The sequence below is a fragment of the Haliotis cracherodii genome, unplaced genomic scaffold, assembly GCF_022045235.1.
Source record: "Haliotis cracherodii isolate W230 unplaced genomic scaffold, xgHalCrac1.p SCAF_3, whole genome shotgun sequence".
Lineage (NCBI taxonomy): Eukaryota > Metazoa > Mollusca > Gastropoda > Lepetellida > Haliotidae > Haliotis > Haliotis cracherodii.
The window spans coordinates 42,236,821-42,255,016 of record NW_027266286.1 but is presented as its reverse complement, the minus strand read 5'-3'; the positions used below and the strand labels follow the sequence as shown (position 1 = coordinate 42,255,016).

At 37.1% G+C, this 18,196-nt stretch overlaps 2 protein-coding genes across 2 annotated transcripts; both read left to right on the top strand.

The window, feature by feature from the left end:
• The first annotated feature begins 2,327 nt into the window (after positions 1 to 2,327).
• On the top strand, positions 2,328 to 6,766 carry LOC139474566 (uncharacterized). The gene is made up of 4 exons (XM_071257630.1): positions 2,328 to 2,400; positions 3,244 to 3,486; positions 4,128 to 4,266; positions 5,045 to 6,766. The coding sequence occupies exons 1-4, from the start codon at positions 2,392 to 2,394 to the stop codon at positions 6,520 to 6,522; spliced, it is 1,869 nt and encodes a 622-aa protein (XP_071113731.1). The 5' UTR covers positions 2,328 to 2,391; the 3' UTR covers positions 6,523 to 6,766.
• A 5,379-nt stretch (positions 6,767 to 12,145) lies between these two features.
• On the top strand, positions 12,146 to 16,407 carry LOC139474848 (beta-porphyranase A-like). Its single transcript, XM_071257997.1, has 3 exons — positions 12,146 to 12,385; positions 14,074 to 14,212; positions 14,805 to 16,407. Exons 1-3 carry the CDS (start codon positions 12,146 to 12,148, stop codon positions 16,280 to 16,282), a joined length of 1,857 nt encoding a protein of 618 aa, XP_071114098.1. The 3' UTR covers positions 16,283 to 16,407.
• Positions 16,408 to 18,196: the final 1,789 nt, after the last annotated feature.

Genomic DNA, 18,196 nt, shown 5'->3' with positions numbered 1-18,196 from the left:
TAGAAAAGAGAAACATAAGTTTCCTTTTTATTGAATGAATGAATGAATAGATATTGTTTTACGCCGCATAAACAATACGGTGAGAACCAGTTAGAATTTCAAACATGTACATGTACTTATAAAAAAAAACATCCATAAAAGTATGATATCAAAGATCATATAAAATGTCAGTCATATATCACTGACAAATAGAAAAGACTTGACTATTTGGGTTAAAACCTACACTATTGTCCATTGTCAAAAAGATGAATTTCTTTCACTCACAAATGCTACAATTGTATGGCTATGAACTTGAATAAAAAGTTGTTCCAAAGTTGAAACATTAAATTATGTCGCACATACTAAATCAGTATCCACACAGTCTAAAAGTATGTGTTTTATGGGAGTATCTTCTCCCTTTCATAGGAAAGCATCAGTAAAATTGTGAATGTCCTATACGGCATCGGCATAAAGCAACATCATCCACGGCAACCGACACTGATATTGTCATGACATATGAGTGGTTGAATATTGTGCAGCTTGTAAGTGGTTTGAGTATCCCAATTTGACTGCCAACAATTATTAACATATTGCCTAATAACTGGTTTACAATCAGTATATAGGTTCTTTTTATTGTGAAAAGTTGCTATTGTGAAATACTCATGAATAACGAAAACGATATGTTTTCACAAACGTTATCTTGACTCTGTCATAATGAACATCTGCATCTTTTCCAGTATCATTTTCAGACGTTTTGACCTAATATACAAGTTTACACACGTGTTAAAAGCATTAATAAATTTATCAGAAACATCTGAACGTACAGTAAACTTGTAGTCATGAAAACATTTTAATACATGAATGAGGTAGCAAACATATATGAGATAACATACATCAAGTCAAAGCATTGTAAGAGTGTGCCATTAAATCACTGGAGAATGTAATAGTCGAGTAATTTTCTAACACAGAATGCAATGACACTGTACAGCGACGATCGCCGGATTTTGCCGAATGGTGTCGGAAAAAAGCAGGGAAGCAGTGCGGTTAGTAGACCATGTCCAGGGTAGTTTCACGACATGGTGACACAACTGATAACCAGTTAATTGTCCAATGTAGTCAATGATTTTCTTTTCACTAAACTCATGTAAAAAACTTCCAAGCAATCGTTTAATATATATTAGTGTGTATTTCCTATTCTGATTATAGTGTTTCTTGACATATATTCATTGCAGATGTTTCAGGGTGTCTGTATGACATTTGGGTATAGGTCTGTGCGCGACCTAGATATAACTTAGATAGAATGATGGTAATGGATACATAAGGAAGGTAGAAGCAAGCTACAATGCATAGATCGTTTAGATCCAGTCACCCCAAACAACCAAGCCCATTTTTTTATACAAACCCCATAAAAAAAAACTCAGGCAGAAATTTATTCCTTTGACAGATTGTTTTAAAAATATGAATGGAAATAGTGTCGAACAGTGGCCTTCTCGAAGCCCAGACATAAATCCTATCGAGCATCTATGTGAATCAATTCGGACGTAGGGTTAGAGCCAGTGGCACTCTTGTACAAAATATTGACATACACTGTTGATCATTTAAATGTGATATGGGTATTATATTTGACTTCAAATAACATTTTTGATTGCTTTTTCATACCCATCTCTTCTGTTCATCAAATTATCTTGGTGGTGCGATACTTGACGGGGTGTAATTTATTTTGGGTACTTATCAATTAATCCATATCTGTCCACTGAACTGACCAAAAATGTCGAAGGGCCAAAAACAAGTCGACTATTGCTCATCATCTAACAACAGAATGAAAAACAAATGTTTAATATGAGAATATAATGAATTTATAAATGTTCGTAATAAAGTTTAACATTTCGGTATCTTGGTGGTGTGTTCTTTACCACTGACAAACATAAGGGTAAATGTTCATGCTAATATGCATTCACGATTGATTGCAAAAGGACACAAAGCGGATTACAATTCCACTCATCTACTAAGCAAATCGATTGTTTGGGCCAGAGGGTGGAATGAGCTGCCATTACACAAGGTCTCATCCGCAGGCTTCTTGGTTCCATTGGCAGGAGGTTTAATGTAGACATTTACAATAGTCGACACATCTTTTTCCACATACATATGGTCCTAAAAGCATTGTAAACGTCACACAAAGTATCTCTTGAAAACGACACATGCGCTTTTAAAGGGGAACATATTTGGAGATAAAGCAATTTGAAAAGTGACTGGGACAACCATCTGGTCCAAGGGTATGTAGGTGACACATTTGTGATATCATACGATAAGAAGATCTCATGAAAGTGTATAAAACTTGCCGCTACACAGCAAGTGAGTGTTGACCTAACCTTGTCAGAAGTTGGTGTGTTGATACCCAGGTGAATTTGCGTAATGCTTCATGTGAGTACAAACACCCCTGTCGCCTTATGAATGTGAAAAGTGCATGTCAAACTGCATGCATGTCAAGAATTAACATATTGATTTACAATCCGACTTCTCCTGTCAAAGTTAGTCAAAATAAGATAATCTATCGATTTGGATTATGAAAAGACAACATTTAATATGGTTGGTGCGTTTATGGCGACTCAAAACCAGAACAATTTTCTTTCATTTTTCATACACGTGAGTTGCTTTTAATGAATGATACGTTACAGGTCACGTTCCCGATACAAACATAACTTTCGATCTTTTTTTTGGAAGCATGTACTTTACAATGTAACATTATTTACACTTATTTTACGTTGGGTTTTAAAAGATAATTAGAAGCTGGTCTGAACCAGCACATTATTTATTGTTTGTAACACCTTTCGTTGCGTACTTCAGGTGCATTGTGAGAGCGTATATACTATCATTGTACGTTGATCCCTTCCTGAATAAACATTTCAGCATATGTATATGATAACTCACTTAAAAATACTCAATATTCAACAGATGAAGAGACAGGATGTAGCCATGAAACAATAGAAAAGTTTCATATCATTATGTCTCAGTCGTCTGTTTTTATGTTTTATTTGCAAAAATACATGATTATTTGAACACATGTTTCTATATGCTGCTTATTGACCTTATATCAATGTAGCCAGATATGTTAAGTCTAGATGATAATGATGATGATGAGGAGGAGAATAACGGAGATGTAATGATCTCGCACATGTAACGGCGTTTTTTGAGTCGGTATCTAAGTTGACGTCAAGGTCACAAACCAGTGATCATTTAATTTTGCCATAACTTTACATTTCACAGCAAACTGAATGGACACTGGCCTATTTCACCTTGAGCCTGTCCATAGGCAGTGTGTACAGCGACACGACGGTGACGATCCACTCTCAATGGTTGGCACAGGGAGGCAGTGCTCGCTATGACAGTAACAGGTGGAACAAGCACAACGGCCTTGATCAGGAGTCGTTTATTCCCGAATGTCGGAACCTTCGGACTGACGCCGGGCGCTGGAATAACAATGGCTTAAGTTATCGTCTCTTCGAAGATGTAAGATCATCTTATCCCAGTCATTTAACCAGTCAGTCTACTCACGGAGCGTCTGTTCACAACCACTGAACATTAAAGCAGTGTGACATTGTATAATTTCACCTACATTGCTGATGTGATATTTATGCTAAAAAACATAAGATTGTAAAGTGTATGGGAGCATGTACTGCATACTGAGTGGTTGAATGTTCTTAAATGGAATTTGATACGTTGGATACGTTAAGTGAAAGGTGATATAGTCCAAATTTGAAAAATATGGCATTGGGCATAGGAACTACAATATCACATTCACTTTTTATTGCATTTGATTAATACTTGTCAGAAAAAAATATATTTTAGCTTTAGATGCTTTTTCTTTAAATTCTCCTGACAAGATAAGTCACCTATAGAAATCACATCATATAATTCATCAGTGACACTGTCGCACAACAGTATACATATACGAAGAAATAGACTGCTATTTGCTTTCAATGTCATTGAAATTACATGTTCCAAGATTTGTAATATGTACATGATGCTGGATAGTTGTGACAAATGTAGTTTCAAGTTATGAGTATTTAATTACACTTCCAAATCGAAAGACACATCATTTCCCTCTCCTAACTGTTTACTTGATCGAGTAAAAATTCTATTGTGATCAGTGGCCAGAGGACCCAAACCGAAGCGGCTACCCAGATCCCAACTACCTGAAGAATGCCACAAAACAGAAGGAACTGTTTTCCCTATACCGTGCTAACATTAACAGTGGTTATGAGAACGACATGATCATGATGTCGGAAGGTAAGAAGGTATTTGTGCACTAAGCCAAAGATAGAAATTACAATGATTAAAATAGGCCAATAGGCAAACAATGTTCTTTGGCCTTGTTGAGAATACAGAATGCATCATTATTCTGGGACTTTTCAACCCTTCAGATTTGGCAACCATTAAAGGCCCAACTTAATTTTACTTTAACCCCAAAGCTGGAAATTTGCAATTCTACATTTAATTTTAGTTAGGATACAATGTTGTACATAACAGTTTTATTTGATATTTGTTTCAAAGCATCAAGTTAATAATAACCTTATTTTCCGGGCAATACATTGTTTATTTATGATTCATTTTCTTGAGTGAGGATATTGCAGAAAATGTCAAATTAAAACATGCACTATTAACACCTGTTAGATGTACATATAAAGTAATCCATGAGGGTGACTTACACAATATACTCCAAGGATTTGTACCATTTATTGCCAAAATGAGTTGCCTAGAAAAACAAGAGACACTTTGAGACTGGAAAGTCGTAAGGCACATGGTACACATGTCATGCTTCTTCATAATAATAATTTCTGGAGGGAACATCTACTATTTTCAATAGACATAATAAAGCTGTTTCGGAAGAAGAAACTGAGATGAAACCATGATTTTGCAATGATATTTTATCCTTAATTAGTCCATACATTCTTAGCTTCAATGTGTTAACATTTCATATCATAACAAGCATTCAAAACCGTTTCTTTTACATTCATTTACAACGAAATTTGTTTTGTACATATGTTTTTTCTCATGCTATTTACAGGTTTGTTTTACCCGAGTTGGATGAACCAGTCTGAACATGCAGGTCAATTCCCCAACAACGTCGATGCTGCTGCAGAGTTCATGATGCTGATGGTGCAAGGAGTTTACGAATTTACCAAAGGACAGATCCCACCCTACATTGAACCCATGAATGAACCTGAAGTCAACTATAACATCTTGAACCTCACGACTGTTGCCATGTTCCACAAATCAATTGCAGAGAAACTCCATGCAAGGTTTAACATCAAAGTTGCTGGTCCTACACTCGACGGGGAAACTGGATCTTCAGATAGAAACAACTTTACGTACTGGAAAACAGTGGCCAATTTCATGGACGTCACTTTAGACAATTTAGACGTGTTTTCCTTTCATTCGTACAACTCACTTATTGTTTCGGGAAAATCTTACAATCTTACTGGTATGAATGAAGCACGATTAGTAGCATTTGTCGACCTTGTTGAAAATTATGCCTATCAGAAGAAAAGGAAAATTGTCCCCCTTGTTATCAGTGAATATGGCCGCGATATTGTGATAGGAATTGACAAATATGCTCAATCAGGTATAGTAGATTTTTCGACAATATATCATTCCAATGCCCATCGATTTACCCAGCTCGGTCTCAGGGAATACATTGACAGAGCAGTGGTGTTTCTTTTAGCCAATATACAAAATCCATATTACAACTGGTCTCTTTTCACTAACCAAGGAGAACCCAGAAGAGTTATCGACGTCTTCGAGTTTTGGTACAAATTCACGTCAGACTACTCCTTTATAAGAACTACCAGCCAGTATGATGGAGGGGGACGAACGGTGTCCCCGTTAGCAATGTCTAGTTCTCAGCATAACGAAACGGTCATTCTCTTGCACAGCTATTCGCAGGAGTCACAGGTCGTGAAGCTAGACTTTGAAGACGACTGGATCAAACCAACCACTGGAGAAGCTACTTGCGTTACCATCAATGACCACTGGTACCCGATCATCACCTTCAATGAAACCTTCGACATTCAGCAGACCCATGGAATTGTTGAGCTTCCTGCTGAAGCAACATGTCATTTTACATTCAAGACCCCTTCAAATAAACTGCCTTCTGTCACTCTAGACGAAACCACATACTACGGAGCTGATACACTTATACCCATCAAGGGCAATATCGCCTCAACAGTAATATATCTACCAAATGGACAATATTACAGTGCCAGACCGAGAGTTGCTGCCAGTTGGCCGATTAATGAAACAAACAGTGTATCATATCTAACCTTCAACGTTCACCGCCTTGACTCTTACTATAAGCTGTTTGATTCCGACAAGTTTAACAGCACCACCTATTGGGAGGTTTGGGAGTTTGTAGTCCCCACATCCCTATTTGTCACTGGGGCTAACCAGGTTCAGGTTCTCTTCTCTAACAACATGACAGCAGGATATGTTTCTTCATTTGCTCTTGTTACAGCCAAGTTTATCCCATCTGATTTGAAGTCATGATAATGATGATAGTTCCTCAAATGGGTTTTTATCGAAAAGAAAAACTGTCTTGGAAAATGCAGTAATTATGATTCAGTATGTTTAAAAAAATAGTCTGCCATAATATATACAAAGTTGGAAGGTGCTTGTTTAAAGACATATTTAGGCTGATAGTTTTAAAGAAACAATTATCTGGTTTTGCAGCTGTAGCTGAGAAAATGTCGTGTCTCCATACAAAATCCTGAATTGTAAAGTGTGTGCGAGTCTTTCCTAAATAAATGGAACATTGGTACATTGGATCAGATTTGCGTTGTCTATCGCGGTGGATAAGGAACACATTATATCTCTGAACAGAACAGAACAGAACCTTTTTTACACTCAGGCTGGGATCTTCGGCATATGAGGAATAAATTTGCAAACAGTATATACATAAGATGGCGGGGTGGTTTACATGGAAGATTTTACTGTTTTCATAATGACATTATAGAATGTACAGAGGTTTTTTTTATTGACATTCATTTTTTTCCAAAGAAAAGTTCTTTAGATTTAAAGATATTTGGATTGTTAGCATATATATTTGGAACATATATGTCCTTGGGTGTTTAAAAAAAGGACAAAGAAACATATAATGGAATTCATCACCAACATCACTCATGTCGCAGAGTTTACACGTTCGTTCATTGACAGGGATTTGTGCCACCTGCCTCGTTCAATAGGTAAATGGTGGCTTGAGGTTCTAAACAAAGAGAAAGGGATAACTAATACATACTTTTCAGGGACGAGTTCAGTTTTAAATATGTGATATGCGATACCTTTAGAAGAATGTGTAATCTCTGCTTGAGTTGCTATATAGAAACATACATAGCGTTGTATCCTGCGGAGGATTCTCACTCAATCGCTTCAAGGATACTATCAATGGCCACCCAGATCTTCACCTACCACTTCAAGGTAACTGGATAAGCTGGAATGTCACCGTGCTGGATAAAATTGATGTTCATGTCAACCGATTTTTCTCTGTTTTGACTTGCTTGACACTTTTGCGTCGTTCAATTTCGATACCTAAACAAAATTGATTTCACCGTAGCACCCCAATTTGTCTATTAAATCATTGCACCCAACATCGACAGAATCGTTCTATTCCAGTTATAAATGCCTGTTTAAAGGAGTCCACGTTGTTCTAAAAAATGTCTAAAACCTTAAACAACAATCGAGCGACATGCATTTTCGTTTTTGAAGAATGCTTTAAGACATGAGAAATTAGATAAGGATTACTTGATTCCTGCCCCTTTAAAGAAAATATATGCAATACTGTTTAAATGTTTAAAAGAGATCTTAGATCTCTTGACGCCTCTATCCATTATTTTTACGTTTTCAACAAGAATGCTGTTTGTTTCTTGAAATTATTATTTTTCCAATTGCCAATATGTTTGTTTGGAACAATTCATAGATCCATATGTTTTTGAACAAGTACAAATATAAATGAATTCATACCAAATTAACAGGTCGATCGATCGTTATCAAAGAGCAATTGTTCACAGTGAAAAGACCTTCTGTTAATGAAAGGCCATGATGGTGGTCCGTTTTCTTGACATGACCCTTTAACATTCTCCTTGACATCGTTTCCAGATATGGCTATTTTCGGAAAGGTATTTTATCATTGATCAGAATTACATTTTCCACTTTGAGTACTTGTTACTTTTATGATAAGATGTTTTGAACAAACTTACAACAAATCATTATATAGGGAGTTGATTTAAAATGTTAAACCACAATGTTGCAGCTATATCGTGGGACAAATTGATTTAGGGTCAGTCGTAATATTTGAGTTCAGGAGATATCTTGGAATAGGATTTCTAAGGAGTAGCAAAAGGCAATGATTAATATGTGTAGTTTTCGTAGCGTAGAGTGCATTTGTAAAGAAAATCGCCTGTCTAATAACAGGGCAGACAGACTGGATCCAGATAACCACCTGGCAAACTCCCTGGACATACCAACAGGTCGAGGTTAACGATATAACCAAGACACGTGACCAACATCTGGTATGCTTTATCCAGTTAAATCGACGCCCACTATGGTAAAGGTTAATACGAGAACTTGAGGTCACAAAGCTTGTGATAACAGTGCGTTGTAATGTTGTAGGAAGGTTTAAGGAGCATCTCGTGGGTATGTATTGTAATATTCACGCCAGACTGAATGATGTATGTCCAGGATTATTGGATTTACTGGATGCCTTTTAACAACGGTCCAATTGCCAAGTCTTGGCACTGATTTACCTAACTGAAATAGTAATAAAAGAGACCAGTCAGACCGCCTCATTGCTTCTTCTTAAAAATAGGTATAAAGGTTCAGAGTTGTAAACACCCCTCCACAAGATGGTATGACAAGATGAATGGCTTCACTTTTCCAATAGTAAACTTTCCCTTTATGTCAAGCAATATTTCAGGAGCTCCAACCAACGTTGTCTACATTTAACAACTTTTAAGGTATGCTTTAAAGCATGCTTTTTCTACGCCGATTTCAAACAGTGTCATACGAGTCATGCTTAAAAGTTGTTAGATCGGGGTTATGAAATTCATGGCCTATGAAAGGTTTTCGAAACGTTTTATGGTGGACGCCATTTCCAAATTGGAGGGATCAGTGAGTCAAATGATGTCAGATGTAATTTCCTATTTTAACTTGTACCATATGTTCCCGTGTTTTTTCAGATGAACAATTGTTTTCCCCTTACATGTGTTTGTGGCGAGTGCTATCGATGGGTCTTATTACTCTTGTTGTTCTTACGTGTACATATATATGCCCTCTGACTCATATCATTCATTCACCCGATGAAGGAGTAAGCATATACTCTGAAACGTTGTGTTCCCCAAAATAAAGAAGTTGACATCCATAAATTCTCTTCCTTATGTGTATCACTTATAAATGCCTTTCAAAGACTTAAAGTTTCCTGTTTGTCTTGTTGTATCAAGGGGTAGAAAATTGGATTTCTTGTTCTGTTTTTGTTCAAAGTCGAAATCGGCAGTATTCCATCTGTATGACGGCAGCCTGTACGATCCATGCCTTCTGGTACAATGACACGCAATCAAACAAATTATCGAGTGTGATCGAAAAAGTCGACTCTTATGTCCAGAATAGGTTGTCGGGGACCTATTCTGAACCGGAATCCCAACAATCGAGAAAAAGTTGAAATGCAATATATAAGGGGGCACGTGTGGCCCAGCCTGAGGCGCCGCAATTCGCTGTGCATCCCTTGCGTCCCTTGGGCACGCCAGAAACCTATAATTGTGGGTTCGAATCCCGGTTATGTTTCTAGGTTTGTCAGGACCATATCCGTGACAATTTAAACCAAACCAAAAAGACGATATACAGTTATACAAGATGTTATTCAAAATGGTGCCATTTACACATACATGGGAATTAGTATGTATATTTTATATGCTGTGTCCAACGTCACCTGATTAAAGAATAGATAAAAAACTTAGCTATGTGGAAACACAATATATCTTATTGATATGGACATGCATAATTGTATACATCATATTGACCTAAGTGATATTAAAACCATATATGACAATGTTAAGAGCCCCTTTTTATGGTCAATACTAACAATTTTCGTCAACAAAATGAATGTCACCGTATTTTGTAAGAGTTGCAGTAGATATTTGTTAAAGAAATTTGATTGGACACAGGTCTTTTTCACTTTGAGTCTGACAGTAGGCAGTGTATGCAATGACATCACTGTGGCGATTCACCCTCAATTGCTGGCACAGGGAGTCAGTATTCGAATAACAGATATTGTAATTATCGTACTTTGTAATGCGTAATGAGATATTTGACATTATCAAATTCACTTAATACAACCATTCGATGAATTTGTTGACCTTTTAAGTCTTAGAATGTCTCCACATCTTTGTGACGAAAAATGTATTTGAAATACTTTAGACACGTGTTACTTCATGTATACATGTCTACTGAACTGACAGAAATGTCGAAGGGACAATAATGATCAAATATTGCCAAACATGTTACAACAGAAATATTGGTGGTGTATTCTTTATCATTGACATTGGTGGTGAATATATCAGTTATTGACGCCACATTATGCCAGTATTTAGACTGACAGTAAATGTCCGTGTTAATATGCATTCTCGAATGCATTAAAAATGCATATTGATTGTATGGCATGAGGGAAGAATGTGCAAATTGTCATCCGCAGGTTTCTTGGTTCTATGCGCAGGAGATGGTGGACACTCACTCTTGTAGACTTTATGACTGTGCAGAAACGTGTCAGTTAAAGTTTGAAGAACTCTGTTTAACTTTGTAATCTTCCAAACACACACGTGGTCTTTTATATCTTTCCAAATGTTACAGAAAGAATCTCTTGAAAACTAAATATGCGTTTCTTTTTAATGGAGTATATATGGAGATACAACAAGTCGAAAACTGTGTCGGACATGGCACATGGCAAATTCTGGCAAAATCGTGACCTCATACGATAAGAAGATATCATAACAAAACTGTACAAAACCGGTCGCCACACAGCTAGTACGTGGTGACATAAGCTTGTAAGAAGGCAGTGTGTTGATAGCCAGGTTAATTTGTGTCGTGCTTAATGTGAGTATAAACAACCGCATTGCCTTATGTATGCCAATCCGACCTCTTCTGGCCAAGTGAGTCAAAATGAGACAATCGATGGGGAATTGGCATTATGAAAAAGACAATACTTAGAATGGTCGATTTTTCTGTCTGTGCGGTTCCTAAATAAGACGTTGAATCTTTTTTTTTTTTAAACATGTACTTGATAATGTAACATATTAACACGTACGTCTACGTCTATGTTGGTTTTTGGAAGTCATTTAGCAGTTGAATGAATGAATGAATGAATGAATGAATGAATGAATGAATGAATGAATGAATGAATGAATGAATGAATTGTTTACGCCGTATCAGTACATGTAAGACAAATCACAGAAAAAGAAGAAAAACGTACTTTGTTCGCTGAAACCTTTATCTTGTCATAAAGATGGATTTCTTTCAAAACATTATTTCTATAATCTTATGGCTATGAACCTGGGTAAACGCTTGTGTCAAAGTTGAACCATGAAATATGTACCCGTATTAATGCACCGCGTAAAGAAGTTGGAAGACCTTTCAATTCTACCTTAGGTGAAGTGTGTGAGTGAGAGTGTGAATAATATACCTTTTCCTACTCTGAAGACACATATGAACATGTTTGTTTTGTTTGTTTGTTGTTTTAACGCCGCACTCAGCAATATTCCAGCTATATGAGGGCGGTCTGTAAATAATCGAGTCTGGACCAGACATTCCAGTGATTGACATCATGAGCATCGATCCATGCAATTGGGATACGATGCATATGAACACATTACTCAATGTTTACATAATAAAGACACTTGATGTCATCTTGAAATTCGCGCTGTTACAAATTATAGAGAAGTGGTTTCAAACCATTATATCTGTGTAATCTAGTGTTATGTTTCATTTGCGAACGTACACGCTTCTATGAACAACTGTTTGTATAGACCTTATATAATTTTAGCCATATATGTAAAGCCTGGATGATGATGCAATACGTCAAAGTCACAAGTCATCATTAAAGTAAGCCTTAACTTACATTTCACAGAACATGGAATGGATATTGGCCTATTTCACTTTGAGCCTGTCCATAGGCGGTGTATACAGCGACACGACGGTGACGATCCACTCTCAATGGTTGGCACAGGGAGGTAGTGCTCGCTATGACAGTAACAGGTGGAACAAGCACAATGGCCTGGATCAGGAGTCCCTTATTCCCAAATGTCGGAGCCTTCGGACTGATGGCGGACGGTGGAATAACAATGGCTTAAGTTATCGTCTCTTCGCAGATGTGAGATCACCTTATACATAATACCAGATACTACTTACTTAGCTGATACTAGATCACAGAGAGTGGACTTTAACACGTTGAAATCCTGCGACGATTATGCTGTGATAGAATCTATTTATTTCAAATTATTATCTTTTAGTAACTTTTTCTCAGATTCATGAACAAAAGGATCAACTTCATTGTTTCTCAGAATGTCTCCACATTCTGTTGCAAAAACATATTTTCTGTTGTGCAAGCACTTGTTATCATATTAAGCAACTGAACTGACAGGAATGGCCTTGGACACATATTGCCCAAATGAAAATAAGATATCATTACCATTGAATATTAGACCCTTTATAAATCACTCGACGCCATATTATCACTGCGATTTAGGCTGACATAAATGTTTGTGTTTATATGCTTTGAGGAATGTTGACAAAAAGGCATCAATTGGAACATAATGTAAAACTCTGTTGTGCAGGCACGTGCTACTATATATTACTACTAAACTGACAGGAATGGCCAACGACCAATAACTGTGAAATATTGCGCAACATGTCACATCAGTAACGAAAATAAAATTACCACTGAAAATCAGAACGACGATGAATCAATTCCTTATCGCTGCTATTTAGGCTGACATAAATGTTTGTGTTAAAATGCATTGACGAAGTATAATATAAAACCGTATACTCTTTATGCCTTTTACAAAAGCAAATAACACTTTGTTCTCATGATCTCTCTCCATAATAGTCTTACAGTCCATGTACGGTGACCATGTAGTTACCCTATTACCTTCTTTGCCAGATCTAGAGGGGTGGTCGGGTAGTCCAGTGGTTAAAGCTTTCGTTAGTCTAGCCGAAGACCTGGGTTCGTTTCCAATTTCTGGTGTCCCCCTCCGTGATATTGCTGGAATATTGCAAACAACGGCGCAAAAACCATACTCACTCACTCTTTGCTAGTGAAAACATAAAAAATGAACACAATGCTTCAACATTAATGACACAATAGTTTGAAACGAGAATACAGTGTAAACTTTAAATTGTTTTAGGCGCCCTTGATAATTTATTCAATGTCAATCCAAAAAGTGTTTTTACTTGTGAAACAACTGAAATCTATTCACAAACACTGAACATAAGAAGCAGTGTGGTATCAAAAGATTTCAGCTATTTTGCTGACATGATATTCATGCTATATCTATTCATTGTAAAATATATGGGAACATTTGCTGCACTCCGATTGGCTGAATATGTTGTTAAATCGACCTTGAAACCGTATCATAATCCAAATTTGGAAAAGATGTCATTGGAAGAAGGAACTACAATACCGCATTCATTTGTATTGCATTTGATTATTACTTGTCAGAACAACTGATTTTTCAGATTTAGCCTTTTGGTTTATAAAGGGTAAGTCTTCATGGAAGCATATGACACTATACCACTCTACAGTGACATAACCTAAGTTACACAACAGACCATATGAAGAAGTAGTTGAAATTACTACAGATGTCACTGTTTACACGGTTGTCGAAAATTGTGAGTGAGTGAGTGAGTGAGTGAAATTTAACGTCACATCGGCAGTCTTTCAGCCATATCGTCAAGAATTTTGAAAAATGTAATTTCCAGGTACACACATTTAATAACGCCTTCATATCGGAAGACACATCATGTTCAACCCCTAACTGAATGTTTATTATAATAATTCAGTGGCCAGAGGACCCGAACCGTAGCGGCTACCCAGATCCCAGCTACCTGAAGAATGCTACAAAGCAGAAAGAACTGTTTTCCGTTTACCTTGCCAACATTAACACTGGTTATGAGAACGACATGATCATGATGTCGGAAGGTAATACTAAGTATTTGTGCACTGAGCCTACGACTCTTCATCTCCTCGTATTGGGCATATCTGAATTTTACTCATACCTTAAAGCTTGAAATTTCCATTTCTTCGTTTCACTTTAGTTATCAGATATGCCAGGATGCAATGTTGTTCACAATAGTTTTATTTGATAATTGTTTCAGAACATCGAATGAATATTTTCCTTCTTGTCCTTGACTTTGTCCTTGACTTTGTCCTTGATTTTTAATGATTAATTTTCTTAAGTAAAAGGAAATGGCAGAAAATGCAATATTAACATAATTAAATGACGAAAGGAATTATCTTCTGATGCTAACCTACAAAATACACAAAACACTCCAATGATTTATACCATTTATTGTCAAAAGGAGGTGTCATACAAAACAGGAAACTCTATGAGACAAGAAGTTCGAAATGCGTATTGTACTGATGTAAGCTTCTTGATAATTTGTGAAGAGGGCTAAGCATCATAAAGTTGACAAACGTGATCCAGAAGCAGAAACTGACATTTGTACACGACTTTGACAATGGTATTTTATGCATAAATCAAATTCATGTTCTGTTGTATTATTGATTTTAGCTCTTAAATGGCCAAACTGGTTGAACCAGTCCGAACATGCGGGACAATTCCCAAACAACGTCGATGCTGCTGCAGAGTTCATGATGTTGACGGTGCAAGGTGTTTACGACTTCACCAAAGGACAGATCCCACCCTACATTGAACCCATGAATGAACCGGACCCCAAATTTAACATCTTGAATTTCACAACTGTTGCTTTGTTCCACAAATCAGTTGCAGAGAAACTCCATGCAAGGTTTAACATCAAAGTTGCTGGTCCCACACTTGACGGTTTTGCCAGAAATTCGGACAGAGACAATTTTACCGACTGGAAGAAAGTGGCCAATTTCATGGACGTCACTTCAGACTATTTAGACGTGTTTTCCTTTCATTCGTACAACTCACTTATTGTTTCGGGGAAATCTCACAAGTTTAAAGGTATGAATGAAGCACGATTAGTAGCATTTGTCGACCTGGTTGAAAACTATGCCTATCAGAAGAAAAGGAAAATTGTCCCCCTTGTTATCAGTGAATATGGCCGCGATACTGTGATAGGAATTGACAAATATGCTCCGTCGGGTATAGTAGATTTTTCGACAATATATCACTCCAATGCCCACCGATTTACCCAGCTCGGTCTCAGGGAATACATTGACAGAGCAGTGGTGTTTCTTTTAGCCAATATACAAAATCCATATTACAACTGGTCTCTTTTCACTAACGAAGGAAAACCCAGAAGAGTTACCGACGTCTTCGAGTTTTGGTACAAATTCACGTCAGACTACTCCTTTATCAGAACTACCAGCCAGTATGATGGAGAGGAACGAACGGTGTCGCCGTTAGCAATGTCTAGTTCTGAGCATAACGAAACGGTCATTCTCTTGCACAGCTATTCGCAGGAGTCACAGGTCGTGAAGCTAGACTTTGAAGACGACTGGATCAAACCAACCACTGGAGAAGCTACCTGCGTCACCATCAAGGACGACTGGTACCCGATCATCACCTTCAATGAACCCTTCGACATCCAGAAGACCCAAGGAATAGTTGAACTTCCTCCTGAAGCAACATGTCATTTTACATTCAAGACACCCTCAGACCAACTACCTAATGTCACTCTCAACGAAACCACATACTACGGAGCTGATACACTTATACCCATCAAGGGCAATATCGCCACGACAATAATATCTCTACCAAATGGCCATTATAACAGTGCCAGACTGAGAGTTTCTGCCAGTTGGCCGATCAATGAAACAAACGGTGTTTCATATCTTACCTTCAACCTTCACCCCCTTGACTCTTTCTATAAGCTGTATGATGCCAACATGATTGGCAGTACCACCTATTGGGAGGTCTGGGAGTTTGCTGTCCCTGCCTCCTTGTTTGTCACCGGGGCTAACCAGATACAGGTTCACTTCTCCAAAAACATGACCGCGGGATATGTTTCTTCAATAGCCCTTGTCACAGCCAAACTTGTTCCATCTGATTTGAAGTCATGATGGATTTTTTTAAATAGGATTTTTTCTAAGAGAGAAATTTCCCCAGAAAATGCTTGAAAAACATAATTATGTTTCAGTCTGATAAAAGAGAAATTGTCTACCACACAGTAACAATTTTGCAAGTCTCTCCCAAATAAATGGAACATTGGTACATTAGATCAGATTTAACGTTGTCTATTGCGGTGTCTACAACTGGAATATGCTGGATAAAGTGGATGTTGTTGTGACCAGATATTTCACTCGGATTCGGTAGACAAGACTGTTATAACCATAGCACCCATTGTGTCTATCAAATCATTGGTCCCAGCATCCAAAGAATCATTATATGTTGTTTCCATTGTGAACACATGTTTATTTGAGCAAGGGATAAAAGTTAAGTTTCCTGTGACGAATTCACTTAATATTTGGCTACCACACACATGGTTTTAAGACACACACCCGTGATTAGGCGTCCACGTTGTTATCAAAAGCCCTAAAACCTAAAACAACAATTGGACAACATACATCTTTTTTTTCGAAGACTGCTTAAAGACAATATAAATAAGATAAGGATTGTTTGATTTCTGACCATAAAATCTGTGAGGAAATATATGCAGTACCGTTTAACAGAAATGTGTGCTTAGAATTTGACGCATCTATAGGGTCTTGGTTTGTTGAGGTTTATATATTATATATATTTTCTTTTGACAATAATTAAGTTTGGAACAATTCATGAATAGCTTTTTTTGAACAAGTACAAACATTCCCCATTCAAATTTGTTGGGAAGATTGTACATGAATAATTGGAATAAATCCAATTAACAAGTTGATTCTTCGTTTTAAAGAGCAATGTTTTACAGTGAAAACGCCTTTCCGTGAAACGAAAGCTAATGATTGGGGCCTGTTATTCATGACATACTCCTTGACATGACACTTTACCATTCTCCTTGACACGAGCTCCAGACACGGCTATTTTAAGAAAGGTATTTAGTTGTTGAGCATAACATTTATTTTCCTCTTCGAGTATGTGTTACCATGACAGCATGTTTTTGACAAACCTAATATATACAGTCATATTGTTAGTTTGATGTAAAATGTTACAGCACAAATTGCAGCTTTTTTGTCGGACAAATTCATTCAGGGTCTATCTGAGTTCACAAAGTCTTGAAATAGGAAATTTCTAAGTTTTACCATAAGGTTATGATTAGGATCTGCAGTTTTGTTTGTGTGTGGTGTTTTTGTCTCACGACATTATAGATAAGACTGAATGGATCCAGAAAATGACATGGCAAAGATCCATGGCATACCAACACGTCAGCTTTATTCAGTTAAATCGACGCCCAAGGACGCCAGCGCCTCATTACTGACCTGAACATTCACGTCAGTTTTTGTAGATATCTTCGTAAACTTTGCCTTCCGTACCTCAGCTTTTGCAACGTGTCATGGAGCTGTGAGTTTATCATTATATAACAGCTAAATGTAGCAATAGATGACAACAAAAGGATTGAAAAAAACAATCGGAACTATCAAGCTTCACTGATGAAGTTAATCAGAGCAAATACACAAGCGGCTTAGCTAAGCAATGGTATTGCAGTAATAAATTGAGAGTACCTGAATCAACACTTTGACAAAATAAAGCCAAGATGCATAGAATGCCAAATAAGTCGGCTGAGACCAAGTAACACCTGTGTTAATTAAATCAACACTCTAACGAGTGAATAACTTCGGCTGGGTTAAATAGCAAGAAATAAACACAGAAAGTCTATCCTTAAAAAAGGTCCACTGGAAAATAAAATAGATAAGGACGTCTGAATATCAAACTCGTCTAAAAGTCGAAAATTAAGCCACTTTGACCTGTGCAAGGACATTCTAAAATTAAAAAAAACGCTAGAAAATCAAGGGAAGGTTGGTATCCACAGATTACTAGAAAAAGGG